The 20,194-nt window shown below is 39.4% G+C and overlaps 1 protein-coding gene across 4 annotated transcripts in view; it reads right to left on the bottom strand.

Moving 5' to 3' along the window:
* The window catches only part of LOC135224593 (T-complex protein 11-like protein 1), a 161,819-nt gene that overhangs the window by 10,434 nt on the left and 131,191 nt on the right, over nt 1-20,194 (bottom strand). For 3 of the 4 annotated variants that reach the window (XM_064263733.1, XM_064263734.1, XM_064263732.1), the window contains exons 3-5: nt 4,131-4,335; nt 1,523-1,746; nt 1,077-1,266 (exon numbers count right to left, since the gene is read on the bottom strand). In XM_064263733.1, coding sequence (XP_064119803.1) covers nt 1,077-1,266; nt 1,523-1,746; nt 4,131-4,335 — 619 coding nt within the window. The remainder of the gene's footprint in view (nt 1-1,076; nt 1,267-1,522; nt 1,747-4,130; nt 4,336-20,194) is intronic. The other variant, XM_064263735.1, reaches the window with a different exon arrangement.

The following is a 20,194-nucleotide window of genomic DNA, read 5'->3' as shown; positions in this document are numbered from 1 at the left end:
TTCAAAAAGTGCAAGCCTAATTAGAGTATTATGGTATTCTTAGGTTTAAAGGAATCCCTATTTGTGTACTGTCTCCTCATGGCCATTCCTACTGGCAATTTTAGTACAATTTTTTCAGTTTACAGAATTAGCATTTTCAAGATTATATTTCTTGTGCCATTGTTACTTCCAAGACCAACTGCTATTCCCATTTCAGCACATTTCCTGGACCTAAAAATTTCTGATACTAACTGAAAATCTACAGCACTGCAGACCCAAATATATATATTATATATATGAGACCTTCAGGGAATCACCTGTCAATTTTTTTCAGTCTCTCGAAGAACAACCTCTAAGATTTTTGCAAATAAATAGACTATTCAAAAGTCTAAAAGGTTCTAAGACAAGTTCCTTATGGCAACTACAGAATGATTTCAGATAAGGTGAATGGATTTTGAGGGGATTTTTCACTATCCTTACTTTAAATAAGTGCTAAGACACTGAGGCCTACAACCTGATATTCTCTATCCCAAGCCAAATAAATGTAAGAAAAAGACTTGGAAAGAAGCATTAAACTTACAAGGGTGCTAGAGAAATTATGTAGGCAAAAGGCTCACATGAGCAATTTTAGAACAATAAAACCAACTCGAGAAATCTGTTGGGTAAGTGTTACTCCTTGTAACCTACTAAACTGCTTGTGCATAGTAGCTATAAACTGAGCTTGGACTTAGCATTACTAATAAACAGAATTTGAAGCAAGGTGAATAACTGAATTCAGCATTGGTATGCTTGGTTATGTTATAGTCCCTATGCATATACATACTCTGGTTACAAACTGCACGGCTCAAAATAATATACCAATAGACATGATATTTTTCTGTTTGTTAGTCATGTCTTTGACACTGATGACACACCTGACATGAGTAGAACTCAAAACTAATCCTCTGCATTACAACAAACTTAATTTTTCACTAAATGCATCAACCAGAACTTTTAAATGAAAGGTTGATATCACTTAGAAATATCAAAATTACCACATACGTATTTAAACCACCTCATACTACAGTGGCTTTCATGGCATATTCTGGAAAACTTACCTGAGCAATAATGTGTGGTCGGATTTGCTGAATAGTAAAGTTTGCCATGTCAAGACGCATGAGATCAAGTGTTTCCATTACACCACGAAACACAGGTACTACTTCTGATTCTCTCATTAAATTTCTAATAGTCTCATCTCTAACTGGAGCACACAGACGAGACATTATGGACAGCACATACTGTGAATACCTGAAAAACCACAATACCATATATATTCCAAGGTTTTTCATCCAAGAAGTTTTGTTCAATACTAAATAAACAAAAGATAGAAGAAAAAACTATACATTTAACAACACAAAAAGTAACAGAAATAAGTTACACACTATATCTGGATAAAATTGTAAAATATGCATACTATTACATTAATAGATACCATGTTAGTGAAATATGTTGACATTTATAGGAATGTAAAAAAACAAATGTTATGACACAAAACCATACTTACTGACTAAAGTTTAGAATACCATGCTCTGCTTGTTGTTTTATAAGCTCTACATCAAGACTATCGGAAATTTCCTGTCGTAATTTAGTATGGTGAGGTAAAGTGATATCTATCAAGTTATCACGAACTTCTTGCAGAAGTACAAAAGCTTGTTCATAGCATGGAGGATCCTGAGCCAACTGATCAGTAAGCTGATCCCAAAATGCCCGATGCATGACATCACGAACCTAAGGGAAAATACAGTGATATGAAACGTATTACTTTCTAATATAGGAGATCTAATAGAGTAATCTACCTAATGTCATTTTAGTGAATAACTGATGTGCAGTGAATCACCTCATTCATTAACCCTCTTACGCCGACTGGACGTATTTTACGTCAACATTTTTTGTCTCCTGTGTGCTGACTGGACGTATTTTACGTCGACTTACAAAAGTTTTTTTTAAAATTCGCGGAAAAATACTTATAGGCCTACCAGCCTAAAACTTTTGAATCACGCGCCTTGGGGGATGCTGGGAGTTCACGGATCAAGGTGTTGTTTTGTTTACAATCGTTACGCAGGCGCGCAAGCACAAATTTCTTTCTTGCCGCACTAAAAAGTATCTGTGACACATCTCTGAAATTATTTCGTCACTTTGACATAATTTTTGTACCATTGTAAATTAGCCGTTACATGAAGTATTATATATGAAAATGTGTGCATTTTTATGTAGAATACAACAATAAAATACTCATGATTGTAGCTTTTATCAGTTTTGAGATATTTTCATATAAATAACGATAATTGCCAAAATTTCAACCTTCGGTCAAATGGTCGAAAAACGCAATTGTAAGCTAAAACTCTAATATTTTAGTAATATTCAATCATTTACCTTAATTTTGCAACTAATTGGAAGTCTCTAGCACAATATTTCGATTTATGGTGAATTTATGAAAAAACTTTTTCCTTACGTCCGCGCAGTAACTCTTCCGAAAAAAATCATACATGCGATTGTGGTAATGTAAAAACAACCCATGGTTGTAGCTTTTATCAGTTTTGAGATATTTTCATATAAATGACGATAATTGCCAAAATTTCAACCTTCGGTTAACTTCAACTCTACCGAAATGGTCGAAAAACGCAATTGTAAGCTAAAACGCTTATATTTTAGTAATATTCAAGCATTTACCTTCATTTTGCAACAAATTGGAAGTCTCTAGCACAATATTTCGATTTATGGTTAATTTATGAAAAAAATAACATTTTCTTTACGTCCGCGCGGTAACTCTTCCGAAAAAATCATACGTGCGATTGTGGTAATGTTTGCACCATTTTAAATTAGCTGTTACATAAAGTTTTATATATGAAAATGTGCGCAATTTCATGTAGAATACAACAAAAAAATAACTGAAGGTTGTAGCTTTTCTCATTTTCGAAATATTTGCATATAAATCACGATAAATAGAAAAAAACCACGTTCGGTCAACTTTGACTCTACCGAAATGGTCAAAAAACGCAATTGTAAGCTAAAACTCTTACAATCTAGTAATATTCAGTCATTTATCTTCATCTTGAAACAAATTCGAAGTCTCTAGCAATATATTTAGATTTATGGTGAATTTAAAAAAAATCTTTCCTTCCCTCCGCTCGCGGATTCTCCGCCACAAATCTCCGAAATGCGTACATCCCATTCTCGGAATATTTGCTCCATTTCATATTAGGCATTTCATAGAGTTTTATATATGAAAATGTGCGCAATTTCATGTAGAATAAAACGAAAAATATTTGAAGGTTGTAGCTTTTCATATTTCCAAAATAATTGCATATAAAAAATATATATATAAAAAAATTCGACATTCGGTCAACTTTAACTCGTCAGATATGGTCGAAAACTGCAATTGTAAGCTAATACTCTTACAGTATAGTAATATTCAATCATTTGTCTTTATTTTGAAAGAAATTGGAAGTCTTTAGGACAATATTTAGATTTATGGTGAGTTTTTGAAAAAAATATTTGTTTACGTCCGTGCGTTACGAATTCATGCATTATTTTGTGTAAATATTTTCTCTGTGTTGCTTTTATCGTTTTACAATGTGTTATATACCAAAATGATCGCAATTTAGTGTACATTACAACAAAAAAAAGTAACTTGTTACCTTTAACCGTTTTGCGCACAGCGCTATTTGAATACAATTATATATGAAATTTCGTTTTTGCGCTATCATATATCGCATTATTTATATAAGATAATGATAATTTTTTTCATTTCTGATGGTTGCATACTAAACTTCAGGAAATGACAAAAAAAGGAGCCAAAAATGAACTCTTAATCTTGAAAACTAAGCGTGCTGTGATTTTTTGAAAAAAATGTTTTTTCCGCTTCCGCGCTCACTCTGAAACACCTCCGGCACACAGGAGACAATTTTTTTTCACCGCTTCGGCGTAAGAGGGTTAACATAAACCATTTCTAAAACACAATCATATGGGTACCATGAAGCTGGGGGCTCGCTGTAATTATCAAGTCTACCATAATGAAACTAGTCAGCCAAAGATGGCATAAGTACTACAGTACCACATGACAGAAAAAGAAATAAAAGTCATAATTCCACAAAGAATGAATCATAGCTTACTTGTTTTTCAACAGTATTATCTGGAGGCTCAAACTTTTCTAGTTTGAAGTTCTTATCAACAGCAATTTCATGTGCTAAAACCATGTTGCTGACTCCCTTTGCTGCCTTCATTACTTCTTCTAAGGACATAAATTTAGGTGGTGATGCAGCCACCCCAGGAAATATGAAGTTCTGAACAGGTGATGAACCACTAACAGTTCGTTGCCTGAAATATAATGGAAACAGATATTTTTAGCAACAAAATTACAATGCACTGCAATTAAAAAACTGAAATTCAAGACATGAAAAAGTTTTGTAGTACACATCCAGTTAATTTACTGTATAAATTTAACTACAGCTGCTTGGTTTACTAACTTTGCAGATGCTGTACTCTATAATAAAATCCAAAGAGCAAAATTCCAAGGAGGAGAAAAATGTTTCTAGGGTAAATCTGCCAGTTAAATTTCTTTACCAAGTACAAATTCTGAGATTCCTTGCACAGCAAACAAATTTTGGAAACCTTTTCCCTAGGCTTAAATATTCTTCACACATTATATACAGCAGCCTCATTGCATGAGATACAAGTGAATAACAGTCTCTGGATAGGCCTAACTACTTGACTCCACAAATAAGGAACTTTAATAGGTTAAAAATTTTTCTTTCAGATAAACAGTTCTTGACCACCAGTCAAGATGATCAATGTCCAGTGCCAAACTGTAGAAACTTTTGAAATAATCCAAGTATCATAATACATTCACCTAGTTAGGAAACTTGCTTTGAATAACTGCTCAGAGAATTGCGCACATTCAAATGCAAATACAATAACATATTTTATTTACAAGGGTGGAAAGCTGTTTACCTTTTTTAATGTAAAGCTTTTCCTAAAAGTAAATTTCAAGTACAAAAGTTAAGATGCAATATGTGACAGTCTGGAAAAATTATACAGGTTTACGATATTTTATCTGTAATTCTAAAAACCTAAATATTTTCTAGAGAACAGCACATAATCACTTGCAAAGGTTAAACAGTACAACTACATTTATAATGATGATGATTTAAATAAAGGCTGTTTTGCTTGCTGCATCCAATTACGTACAGTATTTTGCATGTATTATCAGAATATAAACATGGCCATCGTACGCCATTTCCGTTTGATATTGATTACATTCTCAAAATCTCGGCTGACAGAAAATTACCAAGACACAACTGGTCTTGGTACTACCAACAGTTGCTAGAAGAAATATAATTTGGAGATAGTACGTACATACTTTTCCTAGTAAATGAACAAAGTTGGGTTTAAAACATGTACATTACATATATACTTTACTGTAAAAGTAATCTGGAAATCACTTCTGCCTATTCCAAAACATTTTAAAGCCTGCCCTTTATTCATTTTATTAATTCTTGGTTACAACCTGTAGCATAATTTAAGAAGAATGAATAAAAATGTAGTATATATATCATTTTTTACTTATGGAAGCCACCATTGAGAATAGGCAAGTTTTAACAAACTGTCTACTTGATAGTAGATAGAAAAACAGAGAGAATTGGCAAGTTTTACCAACTTGCCTACTTGATAGTAGAGAGGAGAGTTGCCCCAGTTAGGTTATTAAACCAACATACCGATTAGCAAAAGTTTAAGACTGGTTGCATTGAGAATAATGATAATTTTAATAAAACTGTTACTTCACTGTAATTCTTATAAGGCATATTGCATGTACAGTGGTACTTCAAGATACGAAATTAATCCGTTCCGAGGCGCCCTTCGTATCATGAGATTTTCGTATCTTGGAACACATTTTACATGTAAAATGGCTAATCCGTTCCAAGCCCTCCAAAAACACCCAAGTAAATTATATTTCCAGGCCTAAAACACATGTTCTAGGGTTACAACGCCGATCCGACTGAAGAAATATGACTCCAAAAATGATATTGTTATGATACAATAAAGTTTGTTCATACTTACCTGGCAGATATATATATAGCTGTATTTTCTGAAGTCCGACAGAATTTTAAAAACTTCCGACACACGCAGTGGTCGGCCAGGTGGTTGGTTAGTACCCATTCCCGCCGCTGGGAGGCGGGTATCAGGAAACCATTCCCATTTTATATTCATAATTTTTATTTCCACTGTCCCCTGAGGGGAGGTGGGTGGGTACTTGATTATATATATCTGCCAGGTAAGTAGTAGAACAAACTTTATTGTATCATAACAATATCATTTGTTCATGAAACTTACTGTCAGATATATATATAGCTGAATCCCACCTTTGGAGGTGGGAAGGGACAGAATAGAAGGATTTTGGGAAACAAATGCATGCAGATGATTTACATCTTGGTTCCACCTGTTAGCATAGCTGGCTTCGTGGTTACTGCCACGTAAGTCTGCTTGTGCTACTAGAGTTGCCAGCGAGGTAGAGACCTATATAGCTGGTTGCACTCCAGATGATCTGTCAACAGGGGCGAGACCACGACGTGGATAGACCAAATATTGACCATACCATGAGGGGCTAAGAAGTAAAATAAAATATATATATATAAAATATATATATCACCACCTGACCAACCTAGCCAAAGTTAAGGAAATGTGTTAACTAAGGCTTAAGAGTTAAGAAGTCGCCGTTGTCGGCGACTCAACAACTAAATTAAGAGCTCTTCCTAACCATTTTCTACAGGATAGGATGAGTGGTACTTCTTGCCCCCAAGATTGTGTCTGCAGACACGTATATGGCCCTAGCGAGCAGCAGATCTCATATGCCATCTTCACATCTCGCAGGGAGTGTGAAGTGAACACAGAGTTGCTTCGCTAAAACATGGTACTCAGGATGTTGCTGAGTGCCATGCTCTGTTGAAATGCTTCCGAGGCCGCGCCCTCACCTCGTGAGCATTCAGATAAAAGATTTCAAATCTTTGTGCAAACACAATGAAGGAGCATTTTTTGAAAGAACTCCTTAACACTAAAGCCAGGCTGTTCTTCGATATGGGCAAGTCTGGTCTTTTTCGGAACACTGCAGATTGCCCGAATGACTTCGACTTTCTTGAGTTTTATGTAGATAAAACTTGAGAGACCCGACAGGGCACAGGACTCTCTCTGGCTCCTGCCCACTAACTTGTGCCATCCTTGCTTCCAAGCTCCTGGCCAAGGACAAAAACGGGTTACCATTCTTAGGCCACAACGGAAGGGTTAGAGAGCACACCGCCTTGTGTTCTCTAAAGCCAAAACTTGTGACGATGGCTTAAAATCTCAACTAACCCTCTTTTGTCGTATCTAGGGTGGTTAGAAGAAGGCCTTCCTGATCACATGCAAGAAGTTAACAGGTAGGAGAGGTTCGAATGCTTTGACATCAAGAACTTCAGACTACGTCTAAGTTCCATATTGAAAGCTTCGATCTGGACATGCACAGTCAGTCCGTCTGTACTAAAGTCAGGTGACCGACCAGTTGACCAGTCAGACGAATCAAGGACAGCAAGGCTGTACCCTGAAGGACCATAAGGCACTATTCTTCGCTGAAGGATGAGTGTCTGGACTGCCTGGGCGATTCAATCTAAGCAAACCTTGGGGGTGTATCAACGGCAACCCAACGTCGTCAGCGAATCAACTCCTGACTCGAGCTTCTGGTGCCAGGAGAAAGGAGTGAGGAGCAAAAAAGGCGATTCAGTCCCGAAGGAAGAATGCCTGACAGTCCAACCTGGTCTCATGTTACACGATCATCGGGGGTGTATAAACGCAACCGACTTCGTCAACAAGAAACTCAGGCTACTATATGTCGCCTGATCTCGCACGAGTGTCTGACTCCGAGAAAACAGGTGAGACAAAAAGTAGATGATGAGCGAGGTTCGAGATTCCACAGAACTCAAAGATCGTGAAGGGCTTTGTTGTTTGACAGACGCAAACTCTGAGCCCAAAGGCCGTCAACAACATATTCGCGCATTCTTTAATAGTTGTGACTGCCAGCTTATCCCATTCTTCAGACGGAAATGGAAGACGGTAATCTTATTCCTGTCGACATCTCGATAGCCTGAACGTAGTCAGACTCAGAGCGGAGATGTATATAGGTAGTTATAGGTACCTTTCGAGTTAGAGTAGACCGACTCTCTCGGAAAAGGTCCTTGGAAAGTGAACTAGGAAGTATGTGACCTCTGAAATCCAGGATCCTGAAGGCCAACATGGGGCGATCAGCGTCATTGTCGCTCACTGTGACGTCATAAATCCTCTTATTACATTTCCTAAGCGATTGAAAAAAGGGGAAAAGAGACTAAATATCCATCCCCGTTCAATATCATAGGATGGCGTTTAATGGTACCGATCCCGGATCGAGAATAAGGGAGCAGAAAAGAAGAAGCCTCTTCGTCCTCAACATATCGAAGAGAAGAATGAAAGGGCGTCCCTAAAGTCTCCACAACTCTCAACTTACTTCTAAAGAAAGATTCCACTCGGAAGTCAATAGTTGCTGCGTCGATCTAGACGATTTGTACGGACTTTTGCAATCCTGTAACGAACCTCTAGAGGATCGTTACATTCTACGCTGTTGTTATAATAGGCTTTCTCGTAAACTCGAACAGGGACCGAGAGAAGATACTTCTTAAGATATGAGAGAGCTGTGGAATATCAGAGTTGATCTGGACCACTGGTTCCCAAAACTCGTTACGAGGACTGGAGGGACTACCGAATCGCTTTTACTTCTTTCAGATTAAGATCCAGGACATCTGAAAACCCTATCCAGATGTCCGGCACCTTCTTTCTATCACCTCAGGTGATAAACGCACTGAGAGATGTTCAGAATCATTCCTAGATCTTGAATAATATTTCAGTTTCCCGGTAGGAAAAACTGTGGTCTGAATTGCAGTCTATTCGGGGAAACAAACTTCTTCAGGAAGGAAATGGTCCCCAGCAAGCTCATCCATTCCCTCCCCGAGTATGCTTACTTCCCTAATAAGGCTGCGCTTTGCCTAAGCAGGAGAGCATATAAAAGTGCAATGTTGCGGTAGACTCGTAGTTCTATACCGTGCGGTAACGAGCACCGAAAGGATTAAGAGATAACTCTGTTTGAACATAGTAAGGCAAAACGAATGCAACGTTTATTCATTCACGTAAGAAATCCCCTCAATCTTAGGCTAAAGTCCGTGATTGTAGGGCAGAGATACAGTTAGTCAGTCAATCCTGCAGGAGAGACGTAACCGCCAGCACAGAGATACGGTTAGTCAGTCAATCCCGCAGGAAAGAGAGAGACGTAACCTACGGCGCATGACAGCGCCCGATCTGTTACTGGCTCGGTTGGACTGGAGGACAGACACAGCGTGACAGCAGCAGCCAGCAGCTTACGAACGTCGTCTCTTAACTTTATGTCTGGGTTGCCAGCTACCCTATTCTACGAAGAAATAGGTCCGTTATTTTTTTAGCAGAAAGACTCTCAAGCTGGTATATTTAAGCGAAACAGAAAACGCTAAATATATAGATGCGTTTGTGTCGTCAGAACACTACCATACAACGGTAAAAGATAAATCGGAAACTCCTGGAAGGCTGCAGGGAGTAACGATTTAAATGTCCTTAAAAATAGACAATGAACCTTCTTCGGTTGGCCATCCGAATAGAGGTAACTACAGCAAGCGTATATGACTTGAACCAACCAGAAGTAAAATAACGCAAGGCAAAATATGAAATTATATCACAATAAAGTTTGTTCATACTTACCTGGCAGACTATATATAGCTGAATTCGGAAATACAGCTACACACATATCTGACAGGCAAGTTTCATGAACAAAACTTAAGAGAATCGAAGCAGTCAGCTCAAGCTTCTTATTTGTTACTGGACATAAGCGTTCATTGACGTAGTCTACAAGTCTATTTCTTGTACGAGTCTGCGAATGACGAATGAGAGCTCTTCCGAATCTTGTCAATAAGAGCTTATTCGCTTACGCAATATCAAGTTAATGAGATGTTTTGTCAATGAGAACTAACCCATTTACGGGACAAAGAGATATTTTGTCAATGAGGGGATACCCACTTACTTGACAAAACGAAAGTATATTGTCAATGGGGGAAATAAAGTCACTGAATTGACAAAACGTAATCCAGGGAGTCAAGCATTTAATTTTTTCCGATTCCCCGTCTCAAACGAGGAAGGGCAAGAATCCTGTTAGAAAAGGACTGGGGCTTACGGCAGGTAGAACGACGATGTTCAATTCGGCAGCGTAGTCCCGACTAGAAACTAACAAAATCTATCATCTGAAAAACCCTTTCAGATGGCGCTAAAAAGCTTGCAAAATTATCCTGGGAAGAGGAAGAAACTCTCCAACCAGCTTCCTCTCCCGTATCACAACTAATGCCTGCTAAAGCTTAAAATTTATTGGCAGTATGGCAAAGGAAGTCCTGTCTTGCGCTTTCCTGAAGAGCGTCCTTTTGATGAGTGCCTTTGCAAGAATCCCACTGAACGTTGCCGAGAGTCCTGACGTGCAGGACATCGAGCCTTACATAACCCGTAACTGCCTTATCGCAAAGTCTTGACTGCGGTAGTGGCAACTTAAATTTATTGGCAGAATGGCAAAGGTTGCGGTAGAGCAAACGAGATCTTCCCTTGAGCTTTCCTTAACTCATCCACCTATGCGAAAAGCAATATTAATTGACAGAGAACCTCTTGAATTCACGAAACCCGATGTCTTGCTGGGTTTTCGAAGAAGAAGTTGTCTGTTCACTTTAAACTTCCTCCGAAGCACTGCCTACTTCACATTCTTTGCAGGTGAGGTAGAAGGTATCACCGGAGGTAGAGATAAACATTCTTTAGGCCCATATCTGAAACAAGAGCTTGAAGAGTTCAACAGAAACGTTCAGCCAGGCGACACACCTGGCGTGCGCTGGTGCTACCGCTCGGCGTCCCAACTGGCAGCGCGCTCGGGCGTCCACTGGCGAGGCGCGCTCGGCGTTCCCATCACTTTGGCGCGCACTTGGGCGTCCACTGGCGCGCACTTGGCGTGCACCCGCGCGCGCCTGGAGTCCATCCGAGCGTCCGGGCGTCCGCTCTCAAAGCTTCCTGCTACTATGACTTCTCTTACGTATTTCTCGGTGGAAAGACGGACACGAGTTCAGGCGAACGTTCGCCTTCTTACTTCTCACTGAAACGCATAACGAGAGAGAGAGAGAGGACGTGAAGCTTCCTCTTCTATAAAGCTTCTATTTTTAGAGGGCGCGAGTCCTTCCGAAAGCTCCAACCCCTGCATGGGGAGGACGCTTCGGAGGACGAGAAGCAATCTTCAGGATTCGTGCACGCGCACGCACTTTGGCAGTCTGGGGATTTTCATCAGAAACTGCCGAAGGCACGCCAGATCGGTGGGGGTTCCTTGTAACCCTCCTTAGGCTTTCGACATGCTCCTCCCCGGTCCGGTGGGAGTACAAGCAGAGGTCCCGGCCTAGAGGCGAAAACGAGGCCGATCTGACGCACCCTTCCATACACAAGGGGTATCACTGCACTTCTGCACTTCACTTTTACTCTCTAAAGCAAGCACTTTCGATTCTAAGATACGAATCGAAAGAGTATCAGAGAAAGGGCAATTCCTCTACAGACACTGCTTAGGGCCCGAAGGCAAACACTGCAAGGGGTTAGAGTAACAATTACAGAAGTAGCACTTCACAGCAATGAAGGAGAGCGAGCACCTCTCGTAGACATATTCATAGCCCGTAGGCCATACTACAGGGTTAGGCAAAATAAAGTCTACAGGAAGGTTAGCAGGTTCACTACCCTGACTTTTGTTACTGATTAATTGCGTACATACGAATCATACGTCTTCCTTACGGAATTAGACATGTTTACTGATTAATTGCGTACATACGAATCATACGTCTTCCTTACGGAATAGACAAAGTCTCACACTCCTTACATGACAAATCTCAACAAAGAAGCAAGACCCATACCCCTCGTTACATACCAAGTGCGGATCTAACGAAGCTTTCGGTAGCCACACCCAATATCTTTGCAGACAACCCCGTCTGAAACTAGCCTAACTAGATTCAGATATTTTATGCAAAAATGAATCAAATTCAAATCAATTTAAGATAGCGTATGCCTAGCCACAAATCCCACAAATCCAAGTAAATAAATCAAAAGACAATTAGGATACTTAGCGGCAATGAAGTTTCCAAAATCCTAAGACGGAGGTACTGAAAACAGGTGTTTTCAGCACCAGCGACAGAAAAATTATGAATAGAAAATGGGAATGGTTCCTGATACCCGCCTCCCAGCGGCGGGAATGGGTACTAACCACCTGGCCGACCACTGCGTGTGTCGGAAGTTTTTAAAATTCTGTCGGACTTCAGAAAATACAGCTATATATATATCTGACAGGTAAGTTTCATGAACAAAAGGCAAAATACTGTACATACTTGAGTAATATTCAACTGCATGTAATGTTCAACCCCATTTTTACTGCATATATTAGGACTTTAGCATATGTCCCTTAGCAATAAGCCTAGCCAATGTTAGCAGTTGCTACTGTAGCCTAGTCTATGATTCTGACATCTAAACCTAAGAGCTAAAAGCTTAGAATATGCCAATAAAATGTATAAATTAATCAGTATGTACTCATTTCAAATAATTATCATTTAACAATAACTATAATACACAAACAAACAAAAAACAAACCTTCCAATCAATTGTTTACATTCAGCTCTTACCCGTCTTGAGTATCGAACGAGCGCCAAGCAATCATTTTTCCTAGCACACAGTAAGCCATAAATTGTCATTAGTATCTCTCTTCAACTAATGAAACTACCAAACAGTATAATAACCATTCATTTCTATTCTTTATTCTATCTTTACTTAATGTTTTGTTATTATTAAATGTATTGCATGGATAAGTTTTTCAATTTACAGCATCCTTTTACAAATAGAATACTTAAAGCACAAGGGGTAGATGCTGACCAATAGGAGAGCAGGACCTTATGGGGTGACTAGCATCAGGAACCAATGGGAGAGCGGGAGGATGGTGGCGAGTTTACTCAGTTGGCGGCGCGGGAGTTTTAAAATTGTTCTCTGTGGTCCGGGCGAATCTCGGGACTTTACAGCAACAACCTTTCGTATCTTGAAAACTTTTCGTATGTAGAGCAGTAAAATTTTTCGCATTGGCTTTCGTATCTCGAATTTTTCGTAAGTAGAGCCTTTCGTATCTCGAGGTACTACTGTATTAGTCATTATCGTATAACAAAATACGAACAAAGCAATCAAGTGACATTTGCATTCTGGTTTGTTTACATCCTTAATATCATCACCTGATTGTCTTTTACCAACATCATCACTGTCTTTAGTCATCATATGAAACTTCATTCAGGTCTTTTCCTTTGAAACAATCAAATCTGGGTTAAAAAATTTTAACTACTTTATTTATAAACACAATATGTAAATTTAATGAAGTGTATGTACATGTGTGATCTTGTCAATTTTATGCATTGCTTTTGCCTCCGAATTGTTTTGGAGCCTGCTCATTATTTGTTTCTTTGGCCACAGCTTCAATACCTGCTGCTTCAAATTAGTTGCCCACTTTTTTAACATCTCCATTGCGTGACAGATGTGTAAAAATGTACGTACTTGATTTTTCATTTATGGAATTACCTGAAAATAACCGAAACGTGTCTTAGTTATGGTAACTATAACATCAGCAACCAGGTGTTTGTCAATTTTGTTCTTAATGTCAATGTCACTTGCTGTTGTTTAATAGTGTTTTGCATGCAATAGCAAGTGGTTGTCAATTGTAAGAAATAGTAATGATTCTTACACATGCCACAAATTTGGTAAGCCTAGTTGAATTTATGATGATTCGCACTTAACCTACTGAACCTTTGCTCATAGGCCAATTACTTAGTTAAAAGCTAACTTGCAAAGCCTTATTGGTGAAATCTATCGAAAAGGCGACATTCATAAGAAGCCTACCCAAATATGTATAAACTAAAAAAAAAAATAATAATAAAATAAAATAAAAAGTCTGCACACTGTGCATAGCCCCACAAAATGCGCACCGGACACCCACCCGCGAATAGCAAGAATCTGCGAATAGTTGAAACCCCTATAAAAACACTTAAAACTGCCTATTTTGCCAGTTGAAACTCAAGAAAAACCCACTACGAATGCTTATGCCTTGTTTTTTTTAAGTTTTATCACAAAAAGTGCATTTTATGAAACATAAAAAAACCAGGAATTTGTGGATATTTCTCAGAGAAAAATACTGTGAATACGCAAATTTCCTGTGAATAATGGGTAGATATGGTCCATTGTGAGTCTGTGAATGTTGAGAATGTGAATACTGGGGTCCACTGTAATGGAATCATGTTTTGTGAGAAAATTTTAAGGATCTCATAATACACACGATCAGATGATATATGATTATATACGCAAATTATGGTTCTTTATATGCTGTTTATTTTTTAGTTTAATGTAATGTTATTGTTGGAAAAGAAATAAGCTTTTGTATATAATAGCAACATTCAGTTCTGAAATCCAACAAAATCCAAAAACCGAAACAGAGATTGCCCAGAGGGTTTCAGATAAAGGATTTTGAACCTGTAATTAGCAGTAACATACATACTTCCACTATTTGATATGAAAGAACGTATTTTACTTTTTTCACTCCAATAAAAGATGTAAACCTTGTACGTACTATTCTGATGAAATCAAGTTATAAAATTGAATGCAATCTGTTGATTTTTGTATGCAATAAACATGCCCTCAGCGCCATCTACTAATGAAAAAATAACTAAATTTCATTCACAACGATACGTATTCAAGTAATATTTTGACTTGAAAACAATTAGTATAAAGTAAAATAACCTTGGCCCATATCAATAGAGTATCTACAGACTCATTTACTCTCTGATTTGAGTTCAATACAGCAAAATAAACTTACCACGCAATCTCCCTCAGCTGACTTCCAAACCAAAACACTGATGGCTGTTTGTATTTTATAATACAAAAAGTAATATGAAAATAGTACAATATTATTGCATGCAGTGAAGTAAGGCATAACTTTGTGCCAGAAAACCATAAAAAAAAGAGAAAGCAAATAAAGTTTTCTGAGGTTTGAATGATTTATTTTTAGATTATTTTAAATGGGGAAAGCTGAATCAGGTTACGAATTTTTCAAGTCACGAACAGCGTCTTCGAACTAATTAAGTTCATGAACCGAAGTACCACTGTATAGTATATGTAAAATGAAACAACAAAGACAAATTCTAAGTCCTAGTTTATATGATATGCAGGCAAAACCTGTATAAAAATTGAAAAAATAGCATCAAACTCTTAACTGCTCTAAATAACACTATATGGGTTAAAAACTGCCATATCTCCCAGCAATGTTCTTTTCAACAGCAACACGCATTTATTTTATTTCATAAGTTACTACTAATGATATAGTACTGACAGAAGAAATGAGTCTTTGTAGGAAGCCAACAACAACCCCAGCTGGAGTTCAGATATAGATTCCTCTACCACTGGCCACATTATATCAGAAGATCCATTTTAATACTGATACAGTGGTACCTCGAGATACGAAAGGCTCAACTTACGAAAAACTCGAGATACGAAAGCTAACACGAAAAATTTTACGGCTCTACATACGAAAATTTTTCAAGATACGAAAGGTTGTTGCTGTAACTGATAACAATTTTGAAACTCGCGCGCCGTCAACTGAGTAGACTCGCCACCATCCTCCTGCTCTCCCATTGGTTCCTGATGCTAGTCATCGCTATGAGATCATTCTCTCCTATTGGTCAGGATCCTTCCCATCATGCATCTACTACGTAGCAGTGTGCCTCGGCCACTTGTCCCAGCATCGCTATCGTACGTACGCGGTATTCGTTCGTTCTAACGATTTAGTTTATTAACGTAAATTCGTTAGTGATTTCGTTGCAGTATACGTACTTTATCGTGTTGTATGAGAACTTTACTCTACTTATACGTAAATTACGTACAGTATATAGTAGTCGTGGGTCCCAAGAAAGTTAAAATTCACGGAAAGAGGAGGATGCTCTCTTTGGAGACAAAGATGGAGATTATCAAGAAGTATGAAGCTGGTATGCGATTGAGTGTGATCGCCAGAATACGGCTGAAATCCGTCGACAATAGGCACCATCTTTAAGCAGAAGGATGTCATCAAAGCAGCTACACCTTCCAAGGGCGTCACTATTTGGTCAAGCAAGAGGACCCACATGCACGACGAGATGGAAAGGCTTCTTCTTGTCTGGATAAAAAACAAAGAAATCGCCGGCGATACGATAACGGAGACGGCAATCTGCCACAAGGCCAGCGCTATTTTCGGCGATTTGATTGCCCAGGCCGAAGACGACACAGGAGAAGGGACATCAACGCCAACCCCAGAGTTCAAGGCTTCGCACGGGTGGTTCGAGAAATTCCATAAACGGACTGGCATCGATTCGGTGGTGCGGCATGGGGAGGCTGCCAGCTCAGACACGAAAGCGGCCAAAGCCTTTAAAAAGATGTTCGACGAGATGATGACCAAGGAAGGCTACAGTTCTCAGCTAGTCTTCTACTGTGATGAGACTGGCCTTTTTTGGAAAAAAATGCCTCGTCGGACGCATATCACGCAGGAAGAGAAGAAGCTACCCGGGCATAAGCCTATGAAAGACAGGCTTACGCTCGCACTTTGTTCAAACGCCAGTGGGGATTGCAAGGGGAAGCCCCTACTGGTCTATCATTCCGAGACTCCTCGAGCCTTCAAGGCCCACAAAGTGCTTAAGGAGAAGCTTCCAGTGATGTGGAGGGCTAATGTGAAAGCCTCGGTAACAAGACTTTTGTTAACGGAGTGGGTAAATCAGTGAAGAAATTCTTGGAAGAGAAGCGCCTCCCTCTGAAATGTCTGCTGGTGTTGGACAATGCCCATGTCCACCCCCCTGGCCTCGAGGAAGATATCCTAGCAGAGTATTCCTTCATCAAGGTTCTTTATCTTCCGCCTAACAACACCCCTTTCCTCCAGCCCATGGACCAGCAAGTGGTATCGAACTTTAAGAAGCTGTATACGAAATATCTTTTCAAGAGATGTTTCGACATCACCGATACCACAAACCTCACATTGCGTGAATTATGGAAGGAGCATTTCGATGTTGTGACATGCATCCGACTCATTGACTAAGCTTGGCAGGAGGTTTTGAGGCGAACCTTGAATTCCTCGTGGAGGAAACTCTGGCCTGATGTCGTATCCGCCCGAGACTTCGAGGGATTCGATGTGGTCGAAGCTGGTGCTGCAGGTGCAGACACAGTTGATAATCGTTAGACAGTTATTCAACCAGATCTTGAGATCGTTGCACTCGGCAAGTCCATGGGGCTGGTCGTCGACGAGGACGACATCAACGACCTTCTCGAGGAGCACCAAGAGGAGCTTACAACGGATGACCTGTAGGATGTTCTAGCTGCTTTTCATAAAGTGCAATCATTTGTAGAAAAAAAGACACCACAAAAAGGCTCACACAGGTCGTATGCTTGCGCAGTTCGATGACGATTGCCTGAGTCGTTTCGGGAACATTGTGAAAAGTAGGCAGAAGCAATCTTCCTTGGATAGTTATTTTTTTAAAGAGGCCTTTAGTTAAGCAAAAATCTTAAGCAAAAAGGAAGAACCAAGTGATACTAAAAAACAATGTTGAAAGTGGTGATGAAGTTGAAATTTTGTAAATAAAAAACGTACGTAAAGTATAAAAATGTTATTGTTATAATACAATTAAGTTTGTTCATACTTACCTGGCAGATATATATATACAGTAATACCTTGGGTTACGAATTTAATCCGTTCCAGAACCTGCTTCGTAACCTAAAAAATTCGTAACCTAAATGGATTTTCCCATAAGAATGTTATAAAAAGCAAATAATGCGTTCCACCCGACCATGAATAACCATTTCAATTCATATTTTTCCATTTATTTTTGTTCACTAAGGTTGAAAATTCGTGTAGGAATTACATAAAATTATAAAATTGAAGAATGAAATTAAATATAAACACTAGATTTAATATGCATGCACAGTAAAACCTGAACTTTACCTTTGGCGAGTGTGGCTGCTGGCTTGACGGAGACGGGAGGAGGGGAAGGGTGAGGAGGAGAGGGTTAGGGCTTGGGGGGGAAATCTCCCTCCGTGAACACTTCTGGAAGACTTTCTGGTTCTTTCTCTAGAGAGCACCGTTCACTACGATCACTAATTTTACGCTTACGCAACACTATGTTGTCTTTCACAATTTTGAAAAAATATTTTTCTATGAGCAAATTTTCTACATCGTCGAGAATATAAGGCCGTTGTTTCGTCAATACTGTGACACCTTTTGATGCTTTACTGGCTTTAATTTCTTCCTTTTTCTTCAAAATAGTGCAGATCGTTGATTGCGACCGCTTGAAGAATGCTGCAATGTCTTTCACGCACTCGCCTTTATCATGCATTTGGATAATTTTCCTTCTTCATTTCGACTGTAATCATCTCCTTCTTTCTTATGCTTTCCTTCTTGCTGCTTGCCTTCGTCATCTTGGGAGCCATTGTCTTTAGTATTTTGGGTAATAGTAATGTATAAGCACTATCACGGAAACACAACACGTGCGCAAATCACTAAGCAAATTGAGAGCGTTATCACGGACAGATGCGTTCAATCTTACCCGCCAGCGAGATATTGAAAGAGTTATGGTTTAAAAAAGGGTCAAGGGATGCGTAGGAGGAAGTCACGTGACCCTCGTTAAGTTTTGGCCGAAAAAATGCGTTCCAGATCCCACGCTCATCCGATGTAAACAAAGCAGGCGTTAAGTTTTGGCCGAAAAAAATGCGTTCGCAGATCCCACGCTCATCCCGATGTAAACAAACATCAAGCGGCTACATGATGAAAGTCCCTCGCGCATTCGTATTCCAAGCGAAATTCGTATTCCAGAATGAGGGCGTCACTTCGTAAGTTAAAAAATTTGTATACTAATCGGTTCGTAACCCAAAGTATTACTGTAGCTGTATTTTCTGAAGTCCGACAGAATTTAAAAATTCGCGGCACACGCAGTGGGCGGCCAGGTGGTAGTACCCATTCCCACCGTGGGAGGCGGATATCAGGAAACTATTCCCATTTTTCTATTCATATTTTATCAGTGCCACTGTCTCCTGAGGGGAGGTGGGTGGGCACTTTAATTATATATATCTGCCAGGTAAGTATGAACAAACTTAATTGTATTATACAATAACATTTTGTTCATGAAACTTACCTGACAGATATATATATAGCTGAATCCCACCTTCGGATGGTGGGAAGAGACAGAATAGGATTTTTTGGGAAACTTAAATTAAGTAGATGATATACATCTTAGTTCCTCACCTGTTAGCATAGCCGACTTCGTGATTACTGTCACCAAAGTCTGCTTCTGCGTTACTAGAGTTGCCAGCGAGGTAGAGACCTGTAATGCTGGTGCGCTTCTAAATGATCTGTCAACGGGGGCGTGACCACAATGTGACTAGACCATATGACCATAACTTCTGAGGGCAACGAAGCTAAAACCACCACCTGACCTAACCTATCAAAGTTAGTTCCATAACTTCTAGGCTAAAGAAAAAGGAACGCTGCCTCAAGCGACCAACCCTTCAAAAGATAAAAGCACACCTATCCCTTTTCTATAGGATAGGATTCGTGTTGCTTCCTGCCCCCAATAATATATCTACGGATATGTATGGTCCTAGCGACTTACGGATCTGAAATGTTCGTCTTCACATCCCGTCGGGAGTGTGAAGCGAACACAGAGTTGCTTCGCTAAAAGCGTGGCACTCAGGATGTTACTGAGTGCACGCTCTGTTGAAATGCTTCCAAGGCGCGCCCTCACCTCTTGAGCATTCATATTAAGAAAAAATCTCAAATCTTTATGCAAACATAATGAATGAGACCTCTTAAAAGAACTCCTTGGCTATAATGCCAGGGTGTTCTTGGACATGAACCAGTCTGGTCTTTTTACGGAACACCGCAGATTGTCGGGAGTGTGAAGCGAACACAGAGTTGCTTCGTTAAAGCGTGGCACTCAGGATGTTACTGAGTGTCATGCTCTGTTTGAAATGCTTCCGAGGCCGCGCCCTCACCTCTTGAGCA

This window comes from Macrobrachium nipponense, chromosome 12, assembly GCF_015104395.2.
Source record: "Macrobrachium nipponense isolate FS-2020 chromosome 12, ASM1510439v2, whole genome shotgun sequence".
NCBI lineage: Eukaryota > Metazoa > Arthropoda > Malacostraca > Decapoda > Palaemonidae > Macrobrachium > Macrobrachium nipponense.
This window is presented reverse-complemented; position numbering and strand designations above follow the sequence as displayed.